We start from the raw sequence: 25,868 nt of genomic DNA, 5'->3' as shown, positions 1-25,868 counted from the left end.
AAAAAAATGCAATTTTCTAATATTTTATTTTATAAATCCACATTTAACATAAACTTTTCAAAATCTAAGTTGGTAGTTATTACAGGTAGAGGGCATTGAGAAAAGACTGTACTTTTTAACAACATTGCCAGCTTCTTAGGAGATTTTCCTGAACTTAAAGGAATTAAAAAACAAAACAAAACAAAACAAAACAAAAAAAAAAACACTTTCCCAAAGAAAAATTAAACCAGGCCACGTTCAACAGGCAAGGAAAACTTAATTCAAGACTTTTAGAATAGGGAACAGTGACTGATCTCAATTCTGCTGAAACAGAAGACAGGAGAGTTTTAAGTGCTAAGAGTCAGCTAGTTGATAAGTACTGGAGGGTATTAGGAGGAGGTTGCTCAATGGGATCAGGCCATCTGTGTTTGCTAATTGGTACTTAAGTCAGGCACCTATCTTCCCACAGAGACTGGGAGGTAGAGCACAATCTTCTTTGATGATTACATTTCCAATGGATGGCTCCCCAGTCCTTGAGAAAGACATTACTGGAGTTGTACAACTGGCAAGAAACGGATAGATTCTTATCTCAAAGGGGGCAGAGAAAGAATTTATAATTGCAAATTTTCTATAGTAAACACTCTAAGAAAAGAGAGGTCGGGGTCCAGAGTCAGGAAGAAGCCTGTGTAAAGTTGAGTCAGGGTGAAGGCGACAGTATTAGGCTGTCTTGGTCAACCCTTCAGTTATATTAAGTTGCACCGTATACATTGATAATATTTGGCCATTTTGACCAAAACAAAACAAAACAAAACAAAACAAAAAAAAAAAACAATGGTTTCATATGGTTTGATCAAAGATCCTGAGATCAAATTTCTTCACATGTTATTCCTACACTCTGCAGAAGCAGGCAAATCTGGAATTGTTGTCTTTAATTATATTCTTTCTCACCCTAAAAAAGACTTAGGGAGGATTTTCTATGTATTTACACACATGTATGTCTGTATGTGCGTATGTTTGTATACGTATGTGTGTTTATCAAAAACATGTTAAAAATTAAAGTGGCCAGAAATGGGAAAAAAAGTTAGGATAAAAATGCAAACCTTGAAACCTTGAATAGTTCTTAAAGAAATGTGACAAATTTGTTGCAGAGCTTCTCGTAAGTTAAAGCAAAGAAATAAACTTAATGTCCCCATAGGATTAAAGCCAGGCAGAATTTTAGAATAATAGTTTTCTTAGTGTTGAAACTTAGCACGTTTTTTCTTTGAGTGCTCATAAGGGCAACATTTTTATGTTAGTAAATAGCCCACTAAACCTTATAGCTGATTTCACAGGCCTGGATTTCACTGCTTATTTATTATTATCTTTATTGACATCCTTCAATGCAAACTCTTGGAAAAACCCCAAAGTATAATTCAGTAAAGGTAATTTGGTTTCATATTAGAATAATGATATCCAGATACACATCTCTCTAAAGATAGAATTAAGAATTAAGATTATCTAGAATGAATTATATCAGACAATAGCACATACTTTTTTTTTTCATTCTTGGTAACTGAACCCTTGATAAGAATCAGGTAATAACAGATTTTGAGAGTTGGAAGTTACCAGTTTTCAGAGCAGAATTTGGAGTCCCTCTGTCCTTAATAGATGGAAGTCCATATGCTTTAACAAGGGCAGAATGGACTTGAAAACCTCTTTGGGAATGCAAGGAGACTGTTTAGGATACCGATCTTACAGCTGCTTACTCAACTGGCAGACAGGGTCTATTAAAATTAGAATCCATTAGAATTATGGTTCTTTCTCTATTCCCCTGTAGCTGCTCGTATGCCCTTGTATATACTCAGCAATTTTCAGAGTGCATTTCATTTTTTTACATGATGGCATTTATGTAAGTAAATTCTTTATGTGCAAAGACCATATTTTATTAGTCTTGTGCCCTTCATTCTAGAGTCTGGTAAATAATAGGGCACACAAAATATTTTGTTGATTCTATGAGTGATTTAAGAAAACTGAAGAAGTTTGATGTTTAGCACATTATGTATCAAATATGTAAAATTACCAACAAACCATGGACTGATGGCACCTCACCTCTGCCCTATGTTTGTCACTTTGCAGTAGGTACAGAATCATAAAATATCGTGGGTAAAGGTCACCAAGTCACAAACACAATGGCAGACAATGCTAATTTTTTCCCAATACCCACGTTTATCCCTGGTTTCTAATAGGTACCATGGTTTGTGGCTGCCTAGAATAATGACTGCATTTCCCAGTCTCCAGTAGAATAAGAGTGGCCAAGTTACTAAGCTCTGTCCGGTGAAGTACAAGCAGAAATGTCATGTGTAAATTTCAGAAAGCATCCTTTCCTCTTCTTGCTAACTGGAACACAGACATTCTCAAGCTCAGCAGCCACTTGGAACATGGAGGGGAACCACATGTCAAGAATGGTAAAATGACAAGAAGGAAGTCTCCATCTCACGTGTTTATAGAATTGCTGTATCTTCCTTGGACTTCTTAAGACTCAGGATTTGTTTATAGGAGAGAGAAATATACTGTCTTTTCTAAGCCACTCTGAGTTTGGATTGTTTTTTTTTTTAGTTTTTTGTTTGTTTGTTTTGAAACTGCAGCCAAACCTAACGTTAGTAGTTTGGTCCATTATCTTCTTTAGAAATCCTTCCAGGGGCGCCTGCATGGCTCAGTGGGTTAAGCATCTGCCTTAGGCTCAGGTCATGATCTCAGGGTCCTGGGATTGAGCCCCGCATCCCATCCGTCTCTCTGCTCAGCAGGGAGCCTGCTTCCCCCCGCCCCCCGACCTGCCTCTCTGCCTACTTGTGATCTCTCCCTCTGTCAAATAAATAAAATTAAAAAAAAAAAAAAAGGAGAAGTCCTTCCAAATCCCTAAGACTGGGGTGAAAGCTCGTCTTTTTGCTCCTATATACTCCGTGTAAACATCTATTAGAAAACTTACTCCATTTTATTATAATCATCTTTCTTACATAAAACATTCTTTGAAGGCAGAAACATGTCTTATTTATATGTCATTCATCCTTACCCCTGAACTCTACCTGGGATTGTGTATGTGCATGTAGTATATCCTCAATAAATATTTAATTGAACAGTACTGGGTTAATGGTTAATGACCGGAACTAAAGTTCCTAATACAGTATCATGGAATTAATTGTACCCTACAAAAATTTTGGTTCAACCATCACCAAAGGCAAGGGAAGCAAGGGCAAAAATGAACTATTGGGACTTCATTAAGATCAAAAGCTTCTGCACAGCAAAGGAAACAGTTAACAAAACCAAAAGACAACTAACAGAATGGGAAAAGATATTTGCAAATGATATATCTGATAAAGGGTTAGTATCCAAAATCTTTAAAGAACTTATCAAACTCAACCCCCAAAGAAATAATCCAATCAAGAAATGGGCGGAGGACATGAACAGACATTTCTGCAAAGAAGACATCCAGATGGCCAACAGACACATGAAAAAGTGCTCCACATCACTCGGCAGCAGGGAAATACAAATCAAAACCACAATGAGATACCACCTCACACCAGTCAGAATGCCTAAAATTAACAAGTCAGGGAATGACAGATGCTGGTGAGGATGTGGAGAAAGGGGAACCCTCCTACACTGTTGGTGGGAATGCAAGCTGGTGCAACCGCTCTGGAAAACAGCATTGAGGTTCCTCAAAAAGTTGAAAATAGAGCTGCCCTATGACCCAACAATCGCACTACTGGGTATTTACCCTAAAGATCCAAATGTAGTGATCCGAAGGGACACGTGCACCTGAATGTTTATAGCAGCAATGTCCACAGTAGCCAAACTACAGAAAGAACCTAGAAGTCCATCCACAGATGAATGGATAAAGAAGATGTGGGATACACACACACACACACACACACACACACACATTGGAATACTATGCAGTTATCAAAAGAAATGAAATCTTGCCGTTTGCGACGACTTGGATGGAACTAGAGGGTATTACATTTAGTGAAATAAGTCATTCAGAGAAAGACAATTATATGATCTCCCTGATATGAGGAAGTTGAAAGGTAACGTGGGGGGTTTGGGGGGTAGGAAAGGAATAAACAAAACAAGATGGAATTGGGAGGGAGACAAACCATAAGAGACTCAATCTCACAAAACAAACTGAGGGTTACTGGGGGGAGGGGGGGTAGGGAGAGGGTGGTGGGGTTATGGACATTGGGGAAGGTATGTGCTATGGTGAGTACTATGAAGTGTAAACCTAGCGATTCATAGACCTGTACCCCTGGGACTAATAATACATTATATGTTAATAAAAAAAATTGGTTCAAGATCATGGGACACAGTACAGAGTAGATGCTCATAAAACATATGTGAAAAGGTTAGGTAAATACATACTGGCTTTCCTCCGCATGCTACTCAATGTAAATTTACTTTGCTCAGAAGTAGTAGTGAATGATTTTTTTGTTACAGCTTTGGACATGATACTAATTTGTGCCAAGGAGCTTTTTTTTTAAATGCATACTATGGCCAATTAGGATCTTTGTTTTGATCTTTTTAGCATAAGTATATAAAACTAACTTAGAGCACAACTGATTGGCCATATGGAGAAAAAAATTGGTGCATCTAAAAACACATTCTGTTCTTTCCCTGTATTCTGTGCTTCAGGGGATGAACATTGTATTGCTCTTTAAACTTATTTTGAAGGTAAAGCATTCAGCTTATCATATGGTTGATTTAATTTTATCTTTGGTTTATAGTATGTCTTATATTTTAAGAAAAATCTATTTTTCTATGTCTTATACCATGACCAAACTATTGACCTGGATGAAATATATTTATAAAAAGTCATATAGACTGCGTTCTATAGATACCATTTTATTTCTTTTCTTTATAGGTTATTTCAGACTGTAAGTGCATCTTTCCAGCAACAAAGCTAAAATTCTAGTTCCCAGTGGTCTTGTCTACTCGACCTGCTCATTCCCTGTTCTGAAACCTAGAGAAGACTGCTCCACAAGACTCCTCCATAAATTGCTGCAATGTCTGTATCTAATTTATCGTGGTAAGTGAATCACCTTCTAACCTAATCCAAATGCATGCATATCCTCAAGCCATATTTTGTGCGAAAGTTGTACTGTCAGAACTGGAGCAGGGAAAGAACTTTAAAAGTCTGGTTTCCAGAGATTGGTGCCCTGGATTAAGGTAAGGAAAGCTACCTAGAAATGAAACTTTAGCACTTTGAGCCCTGTGGTATCTGGGCACTCTGGAAAGGGTTGTAGCCTTTTATGAATCCATAATTTCATAGGATGAAAGGTGACATCCTATGCCTTTCTTTCCAGACATCCTACTGGAGAGATAAGTAGGAATTAAACACTTATTCAGTGGTCCTAGCTACTGTTATAATCCCAGCTACAGGAATAACAGGCTGTAAGGGAAGCTGTAAGGATTGGATAGGTATTTTCTTGTCAGTACTTTTCTTCAGACCTCCTCTTTCAGCAGATCTACCCAGACTATACTGAACAGAACTCTAATATGGAAGAGAAGATTCCCTGATAGATTCATATCTTTAAATAGCTGGCATTCTGAATAATCTTTGACTTCCAGTTCATGTTTAAATGCTGTTGTAATTTATAATAAGAAGTATGAAGATTTTTTTGGCATATGATTAACAACTTTTCTATGGCAGCCAAGAGCAATACTAGCAGGGATGAAATGGAAGCCATTTTTTAGGACTTTGGATTTTTTTTTTAATAAATATAAAGAGCTGAGAATATGTTAATATATTAATATATATTAATGTTAATATATGTTAATATACAAATATAAATATATAAATATGTAAATATAAGAAAGACCTGGTAATCTTGCCCATTTTCATTGGAGCCGATCCCATCCTTGTCTTTGGTTTGTGCTGGAAATATAGATAGCTTGAGAGACTGGTTCCTGCCACTTAGCTCCATCTATTTATTTTTAGTTAAGTAAGAAATTTCTTTAGGGCAAAGGGTAAAATTATGTGTTTAGATGTAGAGTCGTGTTTCCGAAGGACCCAGTTTTTATAGACTCCCTAAAATATATATCCTTGGATTCCCACTGGGTGCAAAGGATCTCATTTTGAAAAAAGAAAAAAAAAAGAAATGAATTAAAGAAGCTAAAATATATTCTGTAAAAATAAACGAAAAAAAGTTATGAATTATTACTGTAAAAAATATTATTAAAATAAAATCACCATTAAAATAAGAAAAAGAATTCCGTAGAATATGTGAGCCCCTTCAAACCCAGAGAGAGATCAAGCATGAGCAGGGGGTGGGAGAGAAGCAGGCTTCCCACTGAGCAGGGAGCCTAATGTGAAACTCGATCCCAGAACCCTGGGATCATGATCTGAGCTGAAGGCAGACGCTCAAACAACTGAGCCAACCAGGCTCCCTTGGAAGATACTTTTTTTTTTTTTTTTAAAGATTTTATTTATTTATTTGACAGACAGAAATCACAAGTAGGCAGAAAAGCAGGCAGAGAGAGAGAGAGAGAGAGGAGGAAGCAGGTTTTCTGCTGAGCAGAGAGCCCGACGTGGGGCTCAATCCCAGGACCCTGGGATCATGACCTGAGCCGAAGGCACAGGCTTAAACCACTGAGCCACCTAGAAGCCCCGTAAGATACTTTTTTAAAAAGGATTTTATTTATTTATTTGAGAGAGAGAGAGAGTGCGAGCACAAGCAGGGGATGGGGTGGGGAAGAGCAGAGGGAGAGGGAGAAGCAGGCTCCCACTGAGCAGGGAGCCCAACATGGGACTTGATCCCAGGATCCCAAGATCATGACCTGAGCCAAAGACAGATGCTTAACCAGCTGAGCCATCCAGGTGCCCCCAAACCCTTGGAAGATATTAAGGACACATTTATTTAAAGAAACTATACCCCTGGCAAATGCATGTGTTGGAGATGAGTCTTTGAAAGTGAGCTGCATGCCAAAGAAGAAAGAAAAAGATGAAGGCGGGGAGACAGGAAGGAGAATGAGGAGAAGAGACAAACAAGAAGCAGGTGAGGGTGGAGGAAATTAAAATGCAGGTATGATTGTCATATCTCAAGACAGGGTGTGGATGGCTTGGCTCCCAGAATCAGGACAGGGCAAACATTTGAACTGTCGGTGGTATATATCTCAGTTAACATCTGACTGGATGTGATAAAATAGTTTGGTCAAAGGCCATCCTTTCAATGGGATGTTAGGGCCATTCAAAACACAGTGAACTCCACAAAGAGAAGAGATTGTGTGTTGTGGTCCCAGCCCACTGTGCTAAGTGTGTCTAGCACAGCACTTGGAATTTAGTAGCTATTCTATACATTCATGCTGGACAGATGAGTGAAAAAATGCAAAATAGGTAATTCAAAGGCAGATTAATATTTTCATTCTAAAAAATTTTTTTGATGCCTACAGAATTCATATATCTGAAATTTGTTAGAATTCTTTCAATCTCACAGGTACAAATTTTACAGAAATAATTCATACAGTTGTATCCTTAATTCTGACTACAACTAACGTTCCCCATTAGATTTCCATGCAGAGAGCTCTTAATTTCTTTTACCAGTGTTACTGCATTATACAACAGTATGGGGTTTGGCTGTAATGACATTAATTTGGTGAAATTATTATAGTCCAGGGTCTGGCTCTCTGTTTTGAAATTCAGAAACTAAGACATGAAAATACCGACATTGGAAAAGAAACTGGTTTGACAGATTATTAATTTAAAATAAGAGATGTAATTTTTAACTGCATGAAATGCTTGATTTGGCCCCACCAGTGCCTTCTGTAACTGTTGTGGAAAACCCTGTGGGACTCTAAGTCGGAGGTCTGGCTGATGATTGCATAATCATCGCAGGGAGCATTCCATGCCTACAGTGTTTAAGGGAATCCAGATAGGGACAGGGTACACCTGGCGGGATCTGTCTGTCGGTAAGGATGTACCTGCCAGACGCTCCCATCTGTTTCTCAGGGCGGATTCTTCATGTCTGGGAATTAGAGTAACCCTGTCAGTCTTTATCTCTGTGAGTCTTTTGAGTTCCACTTTTGCCAGACTCCCCTCTGTTTGGCTATCTCATTAATGTTAGCAGTTTATTGTCAAAACCCACTGGACTGTGAACCGTTTGGTCTACTTACTATGACATTGTGTATATCTAACCATATTCATGTGTTGATTTAAAAAAGTTCACTCTGAGGCTTACTGGAAAGGGGGCCCTACATGCAACTGAAGAATTTAGAAATTCATGTTAACAACTATCCAAGCAATCCTCCCAGCTTTTAAATACCTAGTATAGGAAAATTATCTTTTTTTCACATATTAAAAGAAACTTCCTTGCTCTAGTACTTATGGGTATGACATTTGAAAAAAATGTGAAATAATCTGGCCCTTTCATACTGAATCTCAAAAAGAAATACAATCTAGGAAATGTCCAAATTTCTAGGAAACTGCATTGTGAATCAGGTAAGGAGACTGGTAAGAACTGATTATAAGAATCACATGGTAACATAAAACAGATGTTTCATGAATCTTCCTGTTCAGTAAATAATTACCAGATGGAGGCAATGATTGAATTGACTTTGGTTGAGATAGAGACCAATGGATGTGCAGAATCATTGCAGACATCTGTGAACAGGTGACAGATTCCAGGCTATAATCTGAGGGAAAGAATTGTTGCTGGTAGCAGAGGTAATTAGCAGGAGACATGAGGAAGCAGAGAGAGTTGAAAAAGAGTGCTATTTCTATAGCACAAAGAGGGAAATGGTATAATACCAAGCAATATGTGAAAGGACTTTTAGTGCTTCTTCCCTGATGACCATCTTCAACCTGTCTGTGTTTTAATATTTTGATAAGATTATATGTAATATGTATAATGCATGTATATATAATGTATATGTGCATATATATATATATATATAGTGTTTGAAAACATTCAATTTTTTCTGACATGAAAGCTAAGTAAATATTACCAAGAGTGAACATTTACATGACATTCACCTTGTACCAGCCACTTTTTTAGACACTTTGTGGTTATTAACATACTTACCATACTCCTCACACAACCTTATTAGCAATGTAGTGGTGCTTTTCACATTTCCACAAGTGGAGAATTTAGACACACAAACTTTAGTAGAAAGTTGCCCAATACGATACAGCCACTAAGTGGCAGAGTTAGGCAATGGATGCAGGCAGCCAGTTGGTACCCCTAACCACCAAGCTACCCATATAAAACGAACACTATCTGCTAAAGCGATACCCTTGCTATGTGTGTGTGGTTTCACAGCGAGTGCCCTAGTTCCCATTTCCAACCAGAATGCTTCCCTTAATTTCCTCAAATATAGATATCCTGGGGCCTCTCTTGGAAGGAAGTGAGTATCTGGACCTGTGAACCCTGTCAGGCATTGGAATAGTATTGAGGGTAGAGTGTTGGAGGTAGTGGGTGAGCGTCCTAATTTCCTAGAGGAGGTGAAGAGCTTGTTGCCATCAGAAACTAAGGTGAGCCTTCAACATTACATAAGGTGAGCTACCTAAATGACAAAGTATGAATCTTCGTTCCACTTGTCTTGTGACAGGCTAGAAATTGTCGGGTTTTCATCATGATACAGAGGAAGCACAACAGAAAGATACCAGCATTTTGCTGTAATTCAACTAAAATGAGTTTTCCCGTTGTCCATCTCATAGAGACCCTCCAATACTAAGTCAAGTACTTTCTCCTCCCCACAACCCTGGGCACCCTCAGCTCTCATTTACTAGTGTTACTCTACACCTGTCAACCAGAGTTCGGAGAGTGATCCTATGGTGGCCTAACTGGTGTTGCCAAATGCCATCTTCTTGACACCAAATCATTTTCGTTGTGATGCCTGTGCACATTTCATCTTTTGTTCACTGCGTCTTAAACACTGTGGCACCTGAGAGAGGCGAAGGTAATTGAGCTAGAGCCAGGGAAAAAGAAGACACTGGATGAATGAAAGTAAGAGGCCAAGTAACCAGTCACAATCTATTGAACGTCCGTAATACACTGTGTCCTGGGCTCACCACAGGGATGCTGTCTTAATGGGAAGTAATGACTCTTCTTATAAGAGCTCATCTCTTAGCCAAGAAGACTAAGTAATCAAATAACTGACTTAATGTAGTAAGTGCTCTAAAAGGTACTTTCAGGGTGGGGTACCTCGGCGGCTCAGTCTGTTGAGTTGCCGACTCTTGGTTTTGACTCGGGTCAGGATCTCGGGGTGGTGGGATCAAGCCCTGCGTCAGACTCCACGCTCAGCGGGAAGTCTGCTTCAGGATTCTCTCTTTCCCTCTGCCCCTTCCCCCATGCTCTCTCCCTCTCTCTAAAACAAATAAATTAATCTTTAAGAGAAATATATAAAAATAAGTAAAAGGTATGTCCAAGATGTTTGGGGAAACAAAATGGATATTTGTTTCTCCTGTAAGGGAAGAAATGGTTTGTTATTCAGGAGTGCAAATATGTCTCTTGTATTTATTTCTAAAAATGAAGGAATATGCTAATTATGAAGAGTCAAACACTATAGAAAAATATAAAGCAGCAGTAAAAACAAACAAAAAACAACAAAAAAACTAAACAAAAAAACGACCAAAATCTTACTATACGTAGAAAGCTACATTTATAAATGCTGATATATATTCTTTTCTACTTAAACTCACAAAGTTTTGCCAAACTGAACTCAAGCCATCGATGATATTTTCCCATCTTCCATTGTCACTGTGTAATTTCCGTGGTCCTCTCTCTGATGGATCTAGAGCAACAGAATCCTGTGTAAAGGTTGGGTCACACTCTGTGGGAGTAGCATTATTTATTTCACTCATTTAGATTGTACCTTTTCTAATTTTCACTTTTTACTATTGTAAGTATTTCTCTTGTGAGGAAAATTACCAACTACTGGTGGGTCACAAGGTACTGTCATTCACAGTGAGAGTGAGGCCCTATGTTGTAGCTCTCTGGATTGCAGACATCAAGGCTAGGGAGAAAATAACGTGTTTCTGAGAAAGTGTCTTATCAACTCATCTCCTTTTTTACTTTAGGAAAGGACCTGTCTTGTACACTAGCTATTTTACCGGATTTAGTTCCTTATAAATACTGAAGATGTGCTAATCAAGGAAGTATTTATTTACAGCTGATTAATAGAATTTTATTAAAAGTCAACAAATCATTCATTCCATCATGGATGTCCATAGATTGGAAATATAGTAAAGTCTAAGTTATGTAAGTTATTGATGTATTGACTAAATTTAGTAGTGGTAAATGATCTCTATTAAATATAATTATAGTATAAAATATTATTGTGAATGCTGGCAATTACAGTAATGCTGATGGGGGTGAAAACTAATTTGTCTTATCTTCTTTATCCAAAAGTAATAGTGTGTTAGAACTCTAGAAATGAGAAAGATGCAAAATTAGTAGTGTAGATACTTTTCTTTGTCAGAATATTCACATTATAATATTTTTATTTAAGTTCTTTAGTGAATAAAAGAAAAAGCGAATCCCCCTATACCATTCTTCGGCACCAGTATTTAGGAGGAAAAACAAGATTCTGGAGAGACAGAAGCAGTCTGTTTATACCAAAGACAGGGCAAAAGTCAGAATCTTTTCTCAAAGGTTGCTTTAACCGTGATTCTGCAAAGTACTTTTCCTATTTACACTGTTAAGTGGCAGGCTCTCAGGGGCAACGTTTGCAGTGGTAGAGGAGGTAGAGGCTTGAATTACCTCTTTCTGAAGGGCTCAGAACTCACAGTGGGGAGAAATGTGGGTAAGTAGAGAGATTTCAAAGGGAAATTTTTTACCCTGTGTCGTGTAGTAAAGGGTAAAAGGCAGAATTGTCAACAGTCTGTTATGGGGAGAGAGTGAGAGAGAGAAGTTTAGACATAAATATAAAGCTAGTGTTTCTAACTGAAAGAAAGACGAGATTTTCTGAGTGATAGGAAGAACTTAGGTGGTGAAATACTGTGTTTCCCGGAATGTAAGTGCCTGTTGAATGAATGCCTGTTATATTAAGGTGCTGGAAAGAGAGAGTGGGTTTGCAAGCCTAAAATTTAAGAATCCTCGTGTGAGGGGATGTTCAGCTGGTAAAGGAGCAGATCCAGGACACAGAAGAGTAATGGAGTACAGGAGAGTTTGAAGAGCAGATGACTTAGGAGAAGAAGGGGAGAGAATAAAATAGCCAAAAATGAAAATTTAAGAGGAATAAAAACATGTCTTCAAAATCACATAATACTTTAAGTGTGGTGATTTGGATGAAAGTCGGTTTACCAAATTCTGAAAAATTTCAGTACATCTTTGTAGTCGTAATATGCCTTTTCAAATAGAAATCCCTTCATTATTAACACAATTAATCCTATTTTGATTTGGGCTTGACACTTGAAGTAAACACATTATATTTTTAGCATCCTTCATCATATCTGGCTTTGAGCTATGTGCCTTTAGTAACAGCTTTTTAAAAATTAAACATTTATAGGAAACTTCTGGATATTTTTCTCCATGTAGCAACCTCGAATTATTTCTCCTTGAATAATCAGATAATTAGTAAGACAGAATATTTTATTTTTGTTCTTAAACATTTGTGCCAACTAGACACAAATCACATTTTGAAGAAAATCGGTAAATTTTGGTCAGCTTAGAGGAGTCTGTTTTCTTGTAGAGTTAATGAATTTGGGTTTGCAGGTTCAATTCCCACAGAGACCAGTTAGTTCTACTCTCTTCCGTGGCCTGAGCCTACACCTGTAATCTTGACCAGCCCTCCTTCCCAAGCTTGCCACTGGTCACAAGTCATTAGAAACAGGTGATTGATTATCACTAATTCACAGTCCGTATTGGAAAAATGTATAAACACCAAAGTCAAGTGCTCTTCAGGGATTGATGATGGGCTGTATCATTTTCCTTTTGAATGTCATCCAGGTCTATAAACATACTGTGAAATAATGTCTTTTCATCATTCTCAGGGGAATTATAATATACTTTCTTATGGAAGAACTACAATAAATACTTAAAGCAGTATTTGCTTAGACTGTAGAAGATTTAACATAAACCTGGGCAGTTCATTTCAACCTTTAAAGTATAGAGTTACTAAACATTAGCCCTTTTTGGACTTGAATAATTAAGATAAAGGCCAGTGAATGGTCTACAAGATAATTCTAATTATTAAAAGTTACGTAGGCTAAGGTATGATATTTTCAGCATGATCAAAATTAAATTTGTAATCTTAAACATCATTTGCTGTTGGTGCATAAAATTTTCAGGGACCATTTCATCCTGGTATATATCCCCCCATTGTCTTTTTTTGTTTGTTTGTTTGCTTATTGGATTTTATTTTTTATTTGTTTTTAAGATTGTGAAGAGAGTTTACCTTGATTTTAAAAATATTGCCGTATAATTAAGGAAACAAAAACACTTTTCAGCTCAATTGGGTGGTCACTAAAAGGGTTATATGTATTTATTTATACTTGGTTTTATGTTCTTTTTTTAAAGAATAGGTTTGTTATAAGTTTTATAGGACTTTAAAAGTAATTCCTATGCAGTTAGAGAGGTGGAGTAGTATAGTTTAGTTTTATCTAGACTAGCAGTACATTTTTATGTAAATTAGAAAATGTTTTCTTGCATTTATATTCGTTCATGTCTTCATTCAACACGCACTTTTCAGTGCCTACAATGTGTAGTTTGCAATGCTGTGGATAGGATAGAATGATGAGTGCAATGGAAGTCCCTCCTTTCATTAAGCTTACATTCTAGGGCTGAAGACAGACAGATATAAACAGATAAGCAAATATGTTTTGTAATATCAGAGAGTGATAAATATTTTGAAGAATAACCCAGCAGAATAAAAAGAGTGATGGTGGGGAGTGGGGAAGTGGCCAAGGAAAGCTTCTTGAGCAAGGTGACATTGAAGCAGAGAGGAAATAAGCAATACAAGTCTCAGCAGAAAATCATTTCAGGCAGAAAAACAGGAAGGACAAAGGCTCTGAGACTGAAATGTACCTGCTGTGTTTGAGGAAACACCAAGGAAGCTGGTTTGATAGAAAGAACCAGTAGAAGGGAGAATGCCAGGACCTGAGCTTGTAGAGGTAGAGGGGGACATGTAGCTCATTAGAAAGACAGGATTATATTCTAAATGTGCTAGGAAACTTTGCCCTCACTGACCATTTTACAGGAGAAAATTTATCTAAAATGTAAATTCAGTGAAATTTAGTAATGGCAAGAATTGCATGTTGATCTTATTTCTTGATCTTATTTCTATTTCGAAAGGAGTTCTCTGTGATCTTCAAATTTTATGAAAGCAATTCATACTGTATTCTTAACATAAACACTCAGCAGATGATTAATAGGAAAGAATGTAATGTAATACATTGTAATAATGAAAGAAAAAACATAAATGAAAAACCTTTTTCATGAATATAGCCTGTGTCTCATTATCATCGATTTAAAAAGATTCAACAAATCTGATACATCCGAATAATTAGGGACATGATATAAAGGATATTTTATCAATAGAAATATTCTATATTATGTTAAGGAGTTTTAGAGATCAGTGAACGTTTTTGTAAATTGTGGAAATTGAAAATATATTATCCATTATCCAACTTATAGTTCACATATATTTTTAAACCTCTCACCATCATAAACTTTAAGGCTAATTCCAATATACAAACATAAAAGTACATTAATCAATGAAGTGTCTCCTCCATACTGGTTGTTTAATGTGTGTGTGGTTTCAGTGAGGAACCAGATGACAGAGAGCATCTGTCCAAGTGCTAACATGTGTTCTAGAGAGAATGCTGCCATAACATTTCCATGTGTCCTTCCTTGGGAAAGAAATTCACCTTTATTCTAAGACTGTTACCTTTCTACACTTTTCATGATAAAATATGGTTTCCTTTATGGCACTGATTATAGATAGAAGTTAGGTTATTTCTCTTTATATCTTCACCTGGCAAAATAAAAATTGGAAACACAACCTTGATCCCATTCCTCTCGTGTGTGTGTGTGTGTGTGTGTGTGTGAATTACAAAATCAGAAAGTCTGGAACTTTTGGTGGACTGGGAATTTTTCAAACAGGCTCTAATCCAAGATACTAATTGTCAATGGTATGTGATCCAGATCAGAGAAGGAATCATCCATAGATATCTGCCACCTCCCTCTGGCACTGTGGGGTTGTGGATTTAGTGATTGAGAAAGCTTACAAATGACTTTATTAGCTACAGTGGGATAAAATGGTCTCACAAGCATATAATAATACTATTTTACAGATGTGGGCAAGCCCCTGTCTATGTAAGGAGGCGTGGCTAATCCGTCCTTCTTCCTGGAGGCATCATTACCATATGTGGTCCAGGAATTCCTCTATAGGGTTATAATAACTTCTCTCCTGCTGTTTATTTTTAGTCATGTTTAACATTTATGCATTTCCTTCTCTTCTTAATAATTACATGTTCTTTATCAGATAACATTACAGTTTTCCTCCTGGCGATTCAGCAAACTCATTTTTTATTATGGGCAAAATCGGCTCGTTGCTCAGTGCTGTTTCTTAAGGCTCCTCCTAAGTAATAAGACTATTTATATTTCGTAAAAAGTAGCCTTGAGCCTTGGATGTGTTTTGATTCCCCAGAATTTGGAAAGTCAAATGCTCTCACATTCCCATTTGCAGAGGTCACATCAATGATATTTGGTGAGATGAAACTATTAATTATAGATACCAAGTTGAACGGAAGTGAAAATTTTCCTTTCGTCTCGGTCTGCTTAGATAAAATGGTGCTTGAATTTATAACGTCAGTGCTAAGTTAGTATTCAGGGCAGCGGGGACTGAAAACCCTCCCCTGCTAGAGCCAGTGCACCAGGGCTCCCTGCTGCTGCTGGGAGCTTGTGGTAGAAGGCTGAAGTTCTGAGACATTTACCATCTTTTCTGACTGATAAATTTCACGTAGGAGGGCTATTATTGTTCCAGATGGTTTTTCAGCTTTATGCACACTAGCTTCGCAGACTCCTGCTGTAATCGAAAATTGGTTTTATGCCAACATTTGACAAAGAAATTAGATGAAGTTAACTACTCTTTGGTTTTAGATAACTGATACAAAGTGCCTTCATGGATATGACAGAAAAAGTTGAAATTCAAACTAAGTGGTGTCCTTGGGTGCATTTTCATTTAGACCTTTCCCCTGAGGTTTGTATAATATCATGAAATTGCATTCAGATACAGAATTTGCTCACTGAAATTTTGATGATCCCCTTCAAATCCGTATTATTCTTTTTAGTGTTTTTTTTTTTCTTTTTCAAGTGTATTTAAATTCCAGTTAGTTAACATACAGGATAATATTAGTTTCAGGTATAGAGTTTAGTGATTTATCACTTAAGTACAACACCCAGTGCTCCTTACAACAAGTGCCCTCCTCAATATCCATCACCCTTTTACCCCATCCACCACCCACCACCCCTCCAGCAACCTCTGTTTCTTCTCTACACTTAAGAGTCTCTAAGGTTTGCTTCTGTCTTTCTTTTTCTTTTCAGTGTTTTTTGGAAAACTGGCTAGATATTTGAAGTAACTGTAAGGATGATGATATGAAAGGATTTAAAAGGCATTTGCTTGCATGGTGAGAGCATCATTATGTTTCTTACTTTTAGGTTCTTACAAGCTGAATAAGAGAAAGTAATATTCTTGAAGTGAGAATTTTCTTGATATCCCTCCATATTTTTTGCAAATTTGGCATGTGGAGAATAAAACAGACATATAAAATGCTTATTATATTTGGCAAGTTGTAAATAGGATCGATTGAAGGCAAGCATTGAGTTATAGCTGTTACCAGAAGATGTGTGATGAGATTAGTGAAACTTCAGCTTCCTAGTTAGAATGTGCATGGACAGCCACCTGCTAAGACAGGGATGCGGTCATCCTACATGTTGTTGGCACCTGATACTCAAGGGGTGCTGTGCACTGATGAATGGCTGAATTCACCAGAGCACGTGATCTGACTCCCCAGCCAGGCATTTTAATGGGGAGTGTATTTATAGAATAGGTGGGAAGATTTGGATTTAAAATTAAAAAAAAAATCCTACAGGGGCATAGGAGATGAAGTGATTCGACTGTTCTAGGGTTATTCTGGGTCTAAAGTATGCGGACGTTTGTTACTGGACACTGAAGAGTTTTGTGGGTGTATTTTCAACTCTAAATTAGAGCTGTGGCTCATTTGAGCTGAGGTAGGAACTTTTCTGGTGTTTAAGAAAATAAAACAGCCCTGTTCCTATTCTGTACTATTGATTTTTTTACACTTTGGAAAAATTTCCTCAGTTTCTGTTCTGAAATCTGCCCATTTTAACTGCCTCTGCCTTTTCTCATCATCATCAGTTATTGGCTGTCATTGACAGGGCATGTGCCTAAAATAATAGAGTATTTTCTAGAGGGAAGCTGTGAGGTCACATAAGGCATTGGTTACAAAGCTGGGCTTCATGGACAAAGGCCAGTCAGTGGCAAAGCATCCCATTACAAAATAAAAGAAAAAAAAAGAAAAAAAGATAATACTGCTCTGATTTTGCTAAATTTCTTTCTTTAGTCTGAAATGATGAACTGCGTGATTATTTGGTATTAGAATAGTCTTTCATGAGATGAAGGTGATAATAAATGATAATTATTATCCCTGATTGATAAAAGCAGAAGTGTTTAGCTCAAAAGTCTTCATTTTTTTTTGAAGTCTCCACTTTTAATTTTCAGATTTATGGTTCTATAAAATTAAGAGTCTGGGAACTACTTATCTAGTTTGATTAATTACCCAAACCATGAATCCCATCAACAGAAACCCCAACAAGTGGCCACCCAGCCTTTTCTGAAAACCCTTCCTATGAATTCTTAGTCTCCATTATGATCTTGAGTTTCTCTGCTACATATTTTTCTTTACATTGGATCTATGAAGACTACTTTAGTTACTGCCTTCTTTTTATTTTACCCAAATCCATATGTGCTATGTCTAATATAACATTTTCCCAAATGTCTTCTGAAGACCACTGATTTCATGATATGTGTTAATAGGTATCATGAGGAAAGGTGGGGGAGACCACAGTCAAGTTATTTGGGGAAGTGGTAGTTCAAACAGTAGATTATTTAATTTCATTACTTTACAAATTCTTTATTGGGCTGAGTCATTCAATAAATATTTATTGAGCATCTACTACATGTCAGGCAGTGTTCTATATCTGATCTATACAGGAGGTATTTAAGAGGAAGATAAAATAATCTGGGTCTCCCAAATTTAGACTGTGGAATCTTTTTTTCTTTCTCGTAGTTGGTGTTATTTGGAGTGGCACTAAAATTATTGGATAAAATTTGTAGCTTCTTCCCCTCATCTCCATTTCTTTAAAGTTTCTCAAATTAAACCTGTTGATTCCTTTAACCTTCAGTTACATGATTTCCAGACCCTCCTACTCTACTCTGGACATGTCTTAGTTTCTCTTTGATTCTATTAAAAATCTGGTAATAACACAAAAGGCAGGTTTGATTTGACGTAGTACAGCATGGGATCCTTATGTTCTTTTTCTGGCTCTATATTCCTTTTTTTTTTTTTTTTAAGGTTTTATTTATTTATTTGACAGACAGACTACAAGTAGGCAAGAGAGGCAGGCAGGGAGAGAGAGGAGGAAGCAGGCTCTCCACGGACCAGAGAGCCCGATGTAGGGCTCGATCCCAGGACCCTGGGATCATGACCTGAGCCGAAGGCAGAGGCTTTAACCCACTGAGCCACCCAGGTGCCCCTGGCTCTATATTCCTATAAGTGCAGGACAAATTCATTTTTGTTTTGTTTTTGTCAGTTTTATCATGTGGTTATCAAATATGAGCTCGAATTCCATAATGAGCACATATCTATATCAAGCATCATCTTGTTAGAACCAGCCCATCAACCCTGTCTTGTTAAGATCTTTTTGGAAATTTGTTCATTGGACTTTCAAGAAAAGCTGCCCACTCAAGTCTTTCTTAAGTAGGGACAGGTTATTGTAGGAATAAGTCTAGAATAAGTCTAGAATAATGAGGACATGCATCTCAGTAACACAGGCAAGCTTTCTGTAGCTTGAGAAACAGCAGCCCAAGAAAGTGTCAGGGGAACATGAGACCCCTGTACCGTTGGGTCACACAGAATTAAGAATGTGGTTCAGGAACTGAAGGCTGGTTGGAATGCAGTGATGCTCTAGTGCATGTCATCTCATTGTCCCCAGGAGCAAAACTTTATTGATCTCTTTTCCTGTTCTTTGGCATTAGTCTGATTTACTGATGCCTTTCTTTGGGGCCTTCCGATTCTATATCTGCCAGCCCTGCCTAGGTCTCCCCATATTTCAAGCTCAAGAGTTGGCCCGTTTGGTACACTGCAGTCTTGCGCAATAGCTCTCTGTCAGTCAAGCGGTCCTTCTACTATGGCGGTTCTGATGTACCGTATTGCTCATAGCACAGTTTTGATTTCTTAGCATAACTCTCTGGGAGCTGATCAGGAAAAATTAATCATAAATAAAACCACGAGTAACTAAATAGTAAGTAGTATAGACTACTGAATGGTTCTTAAAATGTGGTCCCTGGGCTGTCAGAGTCAGCATCAGCTGGAAATATGTTAGAGGCTCCACCCTAATCCGACTGAATCAGAAATTCTGGGGCTGGGATCCAGCAATCTGCATTTTACCAAGCCCTCCAGGTGATTCTGATGCAAGCTTAAGGAGAACAGATGGCATAAAATTGTCTCCTTGGAGTCTAGATTTATAGTGTGCTTACCAAAAAAATTACTTTGGATATAATTGATATGCAGAAAATCTTTCTGATATTTAACTAACAGTTTCAGCTGTTTTTTTTTTATTTTATTTTTGACAGGAGGAGATTATTGTCAGCATTTAAGATCATGCTTTTTTCTTTTAGCTGTGGCATACAACTGATGTAAACTTGGGACCAGTTTTTTTGTATACAAATTAAAAACAATAATTCTTATTCCTTAATGTTTTAAATGAACAGGAAGGGGCACCTGGGTGGCTCCGTGGGTTAAAGCCTCTGCCTTCGGGTCAGGTCATGATCCCAGGGTCCTGGTATCGAGCCCCGCATGGGGCTCTCTGCTCAGTGGTGAGCCTGCTTCCCCCCGTCCCCGCCTGCCTCTCTGCCTACTGTGATCTCTGTTAAATAAATAAATAAAATCTTTAAAATGAACAGGAATATGTGCTCCTGGAGGCCATTCCTGTCCATTCTGGTTTTCATGGTGTTTTAAAATATATATGCTATATATACTGTTTTGAAATAGACTTCATATGTCATATAATACCCTCATTTAAAATACAGTTAAGTAATGTTTAGTACATTCAGAATTGTGCAGCCATCATCACAATCAATAGAATATTTTCTTCACCCCCAAAAGAAACCCCATTCCCACTGGTAGTCACTCCCTAATCCCTCCCTTTCGAACTCCTCATTAGCCACCTGCAACCACTAATCCACTTCTTGACTTTATGGATCTTCCTGTTTTAGACATTTCATATACATGGCATCATATAATATATGATCTTTTGTAACTGGCTTCTTTCACTTCACATAATGGTTTTAAGGTTTATCCGCGTTGTAGCAGGCATCAGTACTCCATTTCTTTTCATTTTTCCAAATCATTCCAAATAATATTCTATCAAACAGATATACTATATGTGAATATAGACTATATTCTTATATAAATAGATATACATTATTTATCCCTTCATCAGCTGATGTACACTTGAGTTGTTTCCACATTTTGGTTAATGTAAATAATGCTGCTATGACCATACTTGTACCAGTTTTTGTATGAACATTATCTTCATTTGTCGTGGCGTATAATTAGGACTGAATTGCTGGGTCATATTGGTAACTCTGTATTTAATTTCTTAAGGAACTGACACTGTTTTTCAAGGTGGCTGTGCATCATTTTACATTCCCACCGCCGTGTATGAGTGTTCCAATTTCTCCATATTCTTGTCCACATTCGTTATAATGTGCCTTTTTAATAGAGCCATCTTTATTAGGTATGAGTGGTATCTCTGTGGTTTTGAATTATACTTCCCTAATGATTAGTGATGTTGATATTAAACATTTTTATATGCTTATTGGGTATGCCTTTGGAGAAATGCTGTTCAGATCCTTTGCCCATATATCCATTGGGTTATTTGACTTTTCATTATTAAACTACAACGGTTTTTTCTTTTATATATCCTAGGTCCTTATCAGGTCCTTATCAGGTATATGATTTCATGATAGTTTCTTTTTTGATAAAAACTTGAAAGACTAGATATGATTTCTATGTATGAAGAAGGAGATTAATGAGAGGTTAAAAATGATATATATGGGGCACCTGGTGGCTCAGTGGGGTAAAGCCTCTGCCTTCAGCTCAGGTCATGATCTCGGGGTCCTGGGATCGAGCCCCGCATGGGGCTCTCTGCTCAGCGGGGAGCCTGCTTCCCTCCTCTCTCTCTCTGCCTGCCTCTCTGCCTTGTTGTGATCTCTGTCTGTCAAATTAAAAAAAAAAAAAAAGATATATATATACATATATATCTTTTTTTTTTTTTTTTGCAGTGAAACATAAAATAGCAATGGTCACTGCTATGATATTGAATTGAGGGATTTTGCTTCAAATTTATTCAGGAGAAAACCAATGTATAATTTTAAAGGAATGAGAATTTCCATGCAGAGTGGATAGCTAAATAATGAAGGGTTCCAACAGAATTAGAAGGAAATATAAAATATTAAGTGTGGAAGTTAGGATTTTGGTTATTGTTGACACAGAAGAGTTTCTCTGGTATAATAGGGCAAGAACCATTGTGCACTCAGTTTATGTGTGAGGAAGAGGGGTTGGAAAGGAGACACTATAGATTCGCCTTATTAAATAAAAGGTGATGAGTAGGAGAGAGGAGGCTGAGTCAGGGTGGGGCAGAATAGAAAACACAAAGGAGAACCCTTTAGTAATGACTGTCTGGCCAACTCTTGAAGCCCCTCAACCATTCTCAGATAGGAGTCCCAAACAAACAGGATGTATCTTTACTGCTCACATCATTTACTGTTGATCTGAATGAGACTTCTCTCTCTCCTCACATTCTCTCATAATATATTCAACTGAAGTTTCCATCAAATCATCAGGGTTGATTTGTTCAGGAAGAAATATTCCTTATTATAGAATATTCTGTATTATTGAATTTTTTTATAGCGACATTCTGTTTAAGGCAAGATTTTAGTTAAAAAAATTCACCTGATGTTCCTTACAATTCCAGTAGTTCCGTAGCCTAAATATACCTCTAGTCATGCCACAACTCCAGGTGGCATGTAGATGTGTGAAATGATTACTAATTTTAAACTCTTAGCTGTGGCAAAGTTAATAAACAAAACTCTAGGCATTTCTTTCTAAATTATGACCCTCCTTCAAATGATTTTCTCTTTGTTTTTATGGTTTCTATGTGAAGCTTTCCTGTTGATGTGATATCAATATCTGGAGAACAAATGTATGGAAATAAAACCTTTAACTCACTAAAAGTCAGGAGACCCAGCCTTAAGTCCTGACTGTGCAGGAATTACTTGTGTCCTTGGTCAACTCACATTCTCTCTGGATACTTTGTTTCTTCGTGGTAAAGTTAAACCATTCCATTGAAAGGAAATTGAAAGTCCTTGCAGCTTTCTTAGTGTTTGTGAGTCTTTCTGTAAGTTGGGAGTTGCATTGTCTCTCTTTGTTTTCTGACCTACCTCCCCAAGTTTAATAGATAGGTAGCATTCTGATTTAAACATACAATGTTCTGCATATTTTCTCACTGCTCATTTTTTCAATGGATTATAACTCCTTCAAATAGAAATCCTGATAATGTTTCCATCCTGTCCTTGAATTTTTTTTCATGTCATGTTGATCTAGACCTCCTTGCAGCCTGGCCCCGGCTCAGGCCTCCCCAACAGCGTTGATGCACTTGCTAGGACCTTGACGTCCTAATCCACGTAAACCATGATTATGAGTACTGCGCTGTCACCCCACAGTCCAGCCCTGTCAAAGGGTCCCAGCAATTTGGTATTCCCTCCTCTGTTCCAAATTCTGTCCAGGTCTGTGAACCACAGTGATTTTTTTTTGTTTTTGTTTTTTTGTTTTGTTTGGGAGAGTGGGGGTTGGGGACTATAGGAGAGCTTTCCATACTAAGTACTATGTTGGTGCTCTGTAATATAAACCCAGTAAATTTTTATACCTGTCCTGGGCATTGGGTAATCACTGATTTACACATGAGGGAACTAAAGTGAATTCAGGTTAAATAATTTACTCACGTAGGTGGAAGGAAGTGGTCTGAGCCTCTGACAGGTAATATCCGAATTCTTTGCTCTTAGCTACTCTGTTTTTGTGCATCTAGGGTGACTCTGGGAAGGAAGAATACTGGACTTACCTGGAAGGAACAACTTTAATGGTCTTTTCACTTTTTTCCTCCTGGTTGCCTCCAAAGGCAGAGAGGAGGGAGACTTGAATGTGGGGAGAGGAGATTGATAAGCCCATCTTTGCAGAGCACGCTCACTTCATTTCAAGGTGTCTCTCTCTCTCTCTTTTTTTTTTTAATGAAAATCATGTTTTCCCATTGTTAGTAGTAAATGAGCATAAAAGCAGTTGTCATTCCTTGAGATGCTCATCTAATGAGGCAAGAATACTGTTGATGAGTATTTTAATTAGGTTATAGCATGAAAAGTTTTTTAAAATTTCTCTATAACACGTCCAGGCATTTTACATAGTTAATATCATTAGTTTCTGTACATCTAAATATATTTTCACCACTTGCAATAAGCCATGCTGAATTAGTTTGGAAATGTGTTATCAATGACATGTGTTCCATCCTCCCAGCAGCTATAAGACTGCATTAAAATGAAACATGGGTTGTAAACCAGATGTGTGTCTTGTCATTGCATCATTTGAAATACTACATTATGAAGGAATTGATGCAGTGTTCACAATCTGTCAGGTTGTCTTGCACATGGTTGATGAAAACAAAGGAAACAAACCATTCCTTTACTACATAGAGGTGAGTGGCTCAGCCTGTACTGAGTGCACACTTTTGGCCGAAACATAAATAGATGATCAGGCCTCAAACTTGGGCTTCATGTAGCTACTAGTCTGGTGGAGGAGACAGATCATTGGTTTTCAATACCATGGGAATCATCTTTATTGGGTTTATCCTATTTACGTAAAGGGTCTGAACCTATAAATCACACCAGTCAAGTCAAAGCTGTCTCTAAGCAGAATTCTTTTATCATGTAGCACTTGGGATAAAATTAAAAATCACTAATAAAACTATAGGATGAGAGATACTTGGAATAATAGCAGCTCCTCAGGAAAAGACCCAGGGATTTTATGTGTCCATATAGTAATATAAACCAGATGTGTGATGAACTCCCATATGTATTGTAATACCTGACATTAGTAGAAGTATGGGGCAAGGACAGACGGGCAAGGAAGAAGGCTTCATCTGTCTGCTCTAAGAGTTAAATCACATGCAAAGGATGGTGTACACTTAACTACCACATTATGGAGGAGGTGGGCGAAAGGAAGCCTATCTAGTAGAGGTAGATAAAAATAGAATTGCATCTCATAAAGATGTTTTAATTAAAAAGTGTTATTTAATCCTAAGACCCATTCAGAATCGTGATGTTGGTGATGGTGATGATATCATTAATGATAACTAATATTAAATGATCTCATTTGGTGTTCCCGCAATCTAGTGAAGTAGGCATACTTATTACTGCCATTCACGGATGATAAAATGAATACAGGAAGGTTAAAGCGCCTCCCAGAGATCACACAGGAAGAGGGAGAATAAGCCCGTGTCCTCACTGACAGTGCCATACGGCTCCATATATTAACAGCTGCTGGTCCTTGACAGTCCTATTCCAGGACTGCAGCGCCTGGTGAGAGGAGAATGATTTCATAGAGTACCAGTTTGCAGAACTCGCCAGTCGGTTAAATTTGGCAGACAGATTCCTGAACCTTATGTGAAAGAATTTTCTAATGAGCAGAGATGCTCAAGAAATGGCATGAGGAGCTGTTTTAGGTATTTGCCCAAATCAGGGGAGGCTCTTTTCTTTGGCCCGGCCCTAATTGCATTTCTTTTAGTACAGAGATGGAAATTTCCAGTTATCTAGCTACCAAGAGTTTTCTGAAGCTTTTGTGGTGGTTATTGTTGTTTTACTGCCCTTAAATTCTTGACTCAAAACAGTATTAAATAGTATTTTGTTATTACCCATTCTGGTTCCAGTCTACATTCTGTATTTTTTTTTTTCAGGGTTAGAAATAGAGTTTTGTTCAGGCTCAGAGTCTGCACAGCCCTGAGGCAGAACTGTGCAATCCTTTCAAAGAAGAAAAGTATCTGAATACTTCGGTTACCTTCCCAGGGACAGCAGTCATAGGCTGTGGCAATTACCTAATTTGAGACAGGTTGATGACAGATTTTTCCCCCCCATTCTTTCATAGCAGCATTACAAAAGCAAGCTGGCAAGAAGTCTAGGGAGAGAATTCTTATTGGTACTTTGCAAATATCATGTGTTGCATTTATTGCAATCCATATACCCCATCCTGTGATAAAGAAGCACGTAGATCTTAGTGCAGCTTACGTAAGTTTTAAAAAGCTACAATTTCCTAGAAATAATGATAATTAACATTTATTGAGCACTTTCTATAGTAGGCAGTGTTCCTAGCACTTTACATTTTAATGTGCCTAATGGTCACATTAAGCTGGAGAGTTAAGTATTACAAATATCCCCTTTATAGACAAAATGCACAGACCTAGTACATGACGCCCAAGATCACACAAGTAGGGACTAAGATGTGATTTGGACCTCAGTAGTCTCAGTGCAGGGCCTGCAGTCGTAATCGAGTCTGTATACGGCCTCATTATCCGGTG

General features: G+C 37.6%; 1 protein-coding gene across 1 annotated transcript in view; it reads left to right on the top strand.

The window, feature by feature from the left end:
* LOC308341129 (oxidation resistance protein 1-like) overlaps positions 1-25,868 on the top strand; it is a 365,268-nt gene that overhangs the window by 85,979 nt on the left and 253,421 nt on the right. The window contains exon 2 of the mRNA XM_080800816.1: positions 4,871-5,035. Within this exon, the coding sequence (XP_080656942.1) occupies positions 5,013-5,035 (23 nt within the window). The 5' untranslated portion in view covers positions 4,871-5,012. The remainder of the gene's footprint in view (positions 1-4,870; positions 5,036-25,868) is intronic.

The sequence above is a fragment of the Martes martes genome, assembly GCF_963455335.1.
Source record: "Martes martes genome assembly, chromosome: 4".
NCBI lineage: Eukaryota > Metazoa > Chordata > Mammalia > Carnivora > Mustelidae > Martes > Martes martes.
Note: the sequence above shows the minus strand (reverse complement) of the source record. Positions and strands in the feature narration are given on the sequence as shown.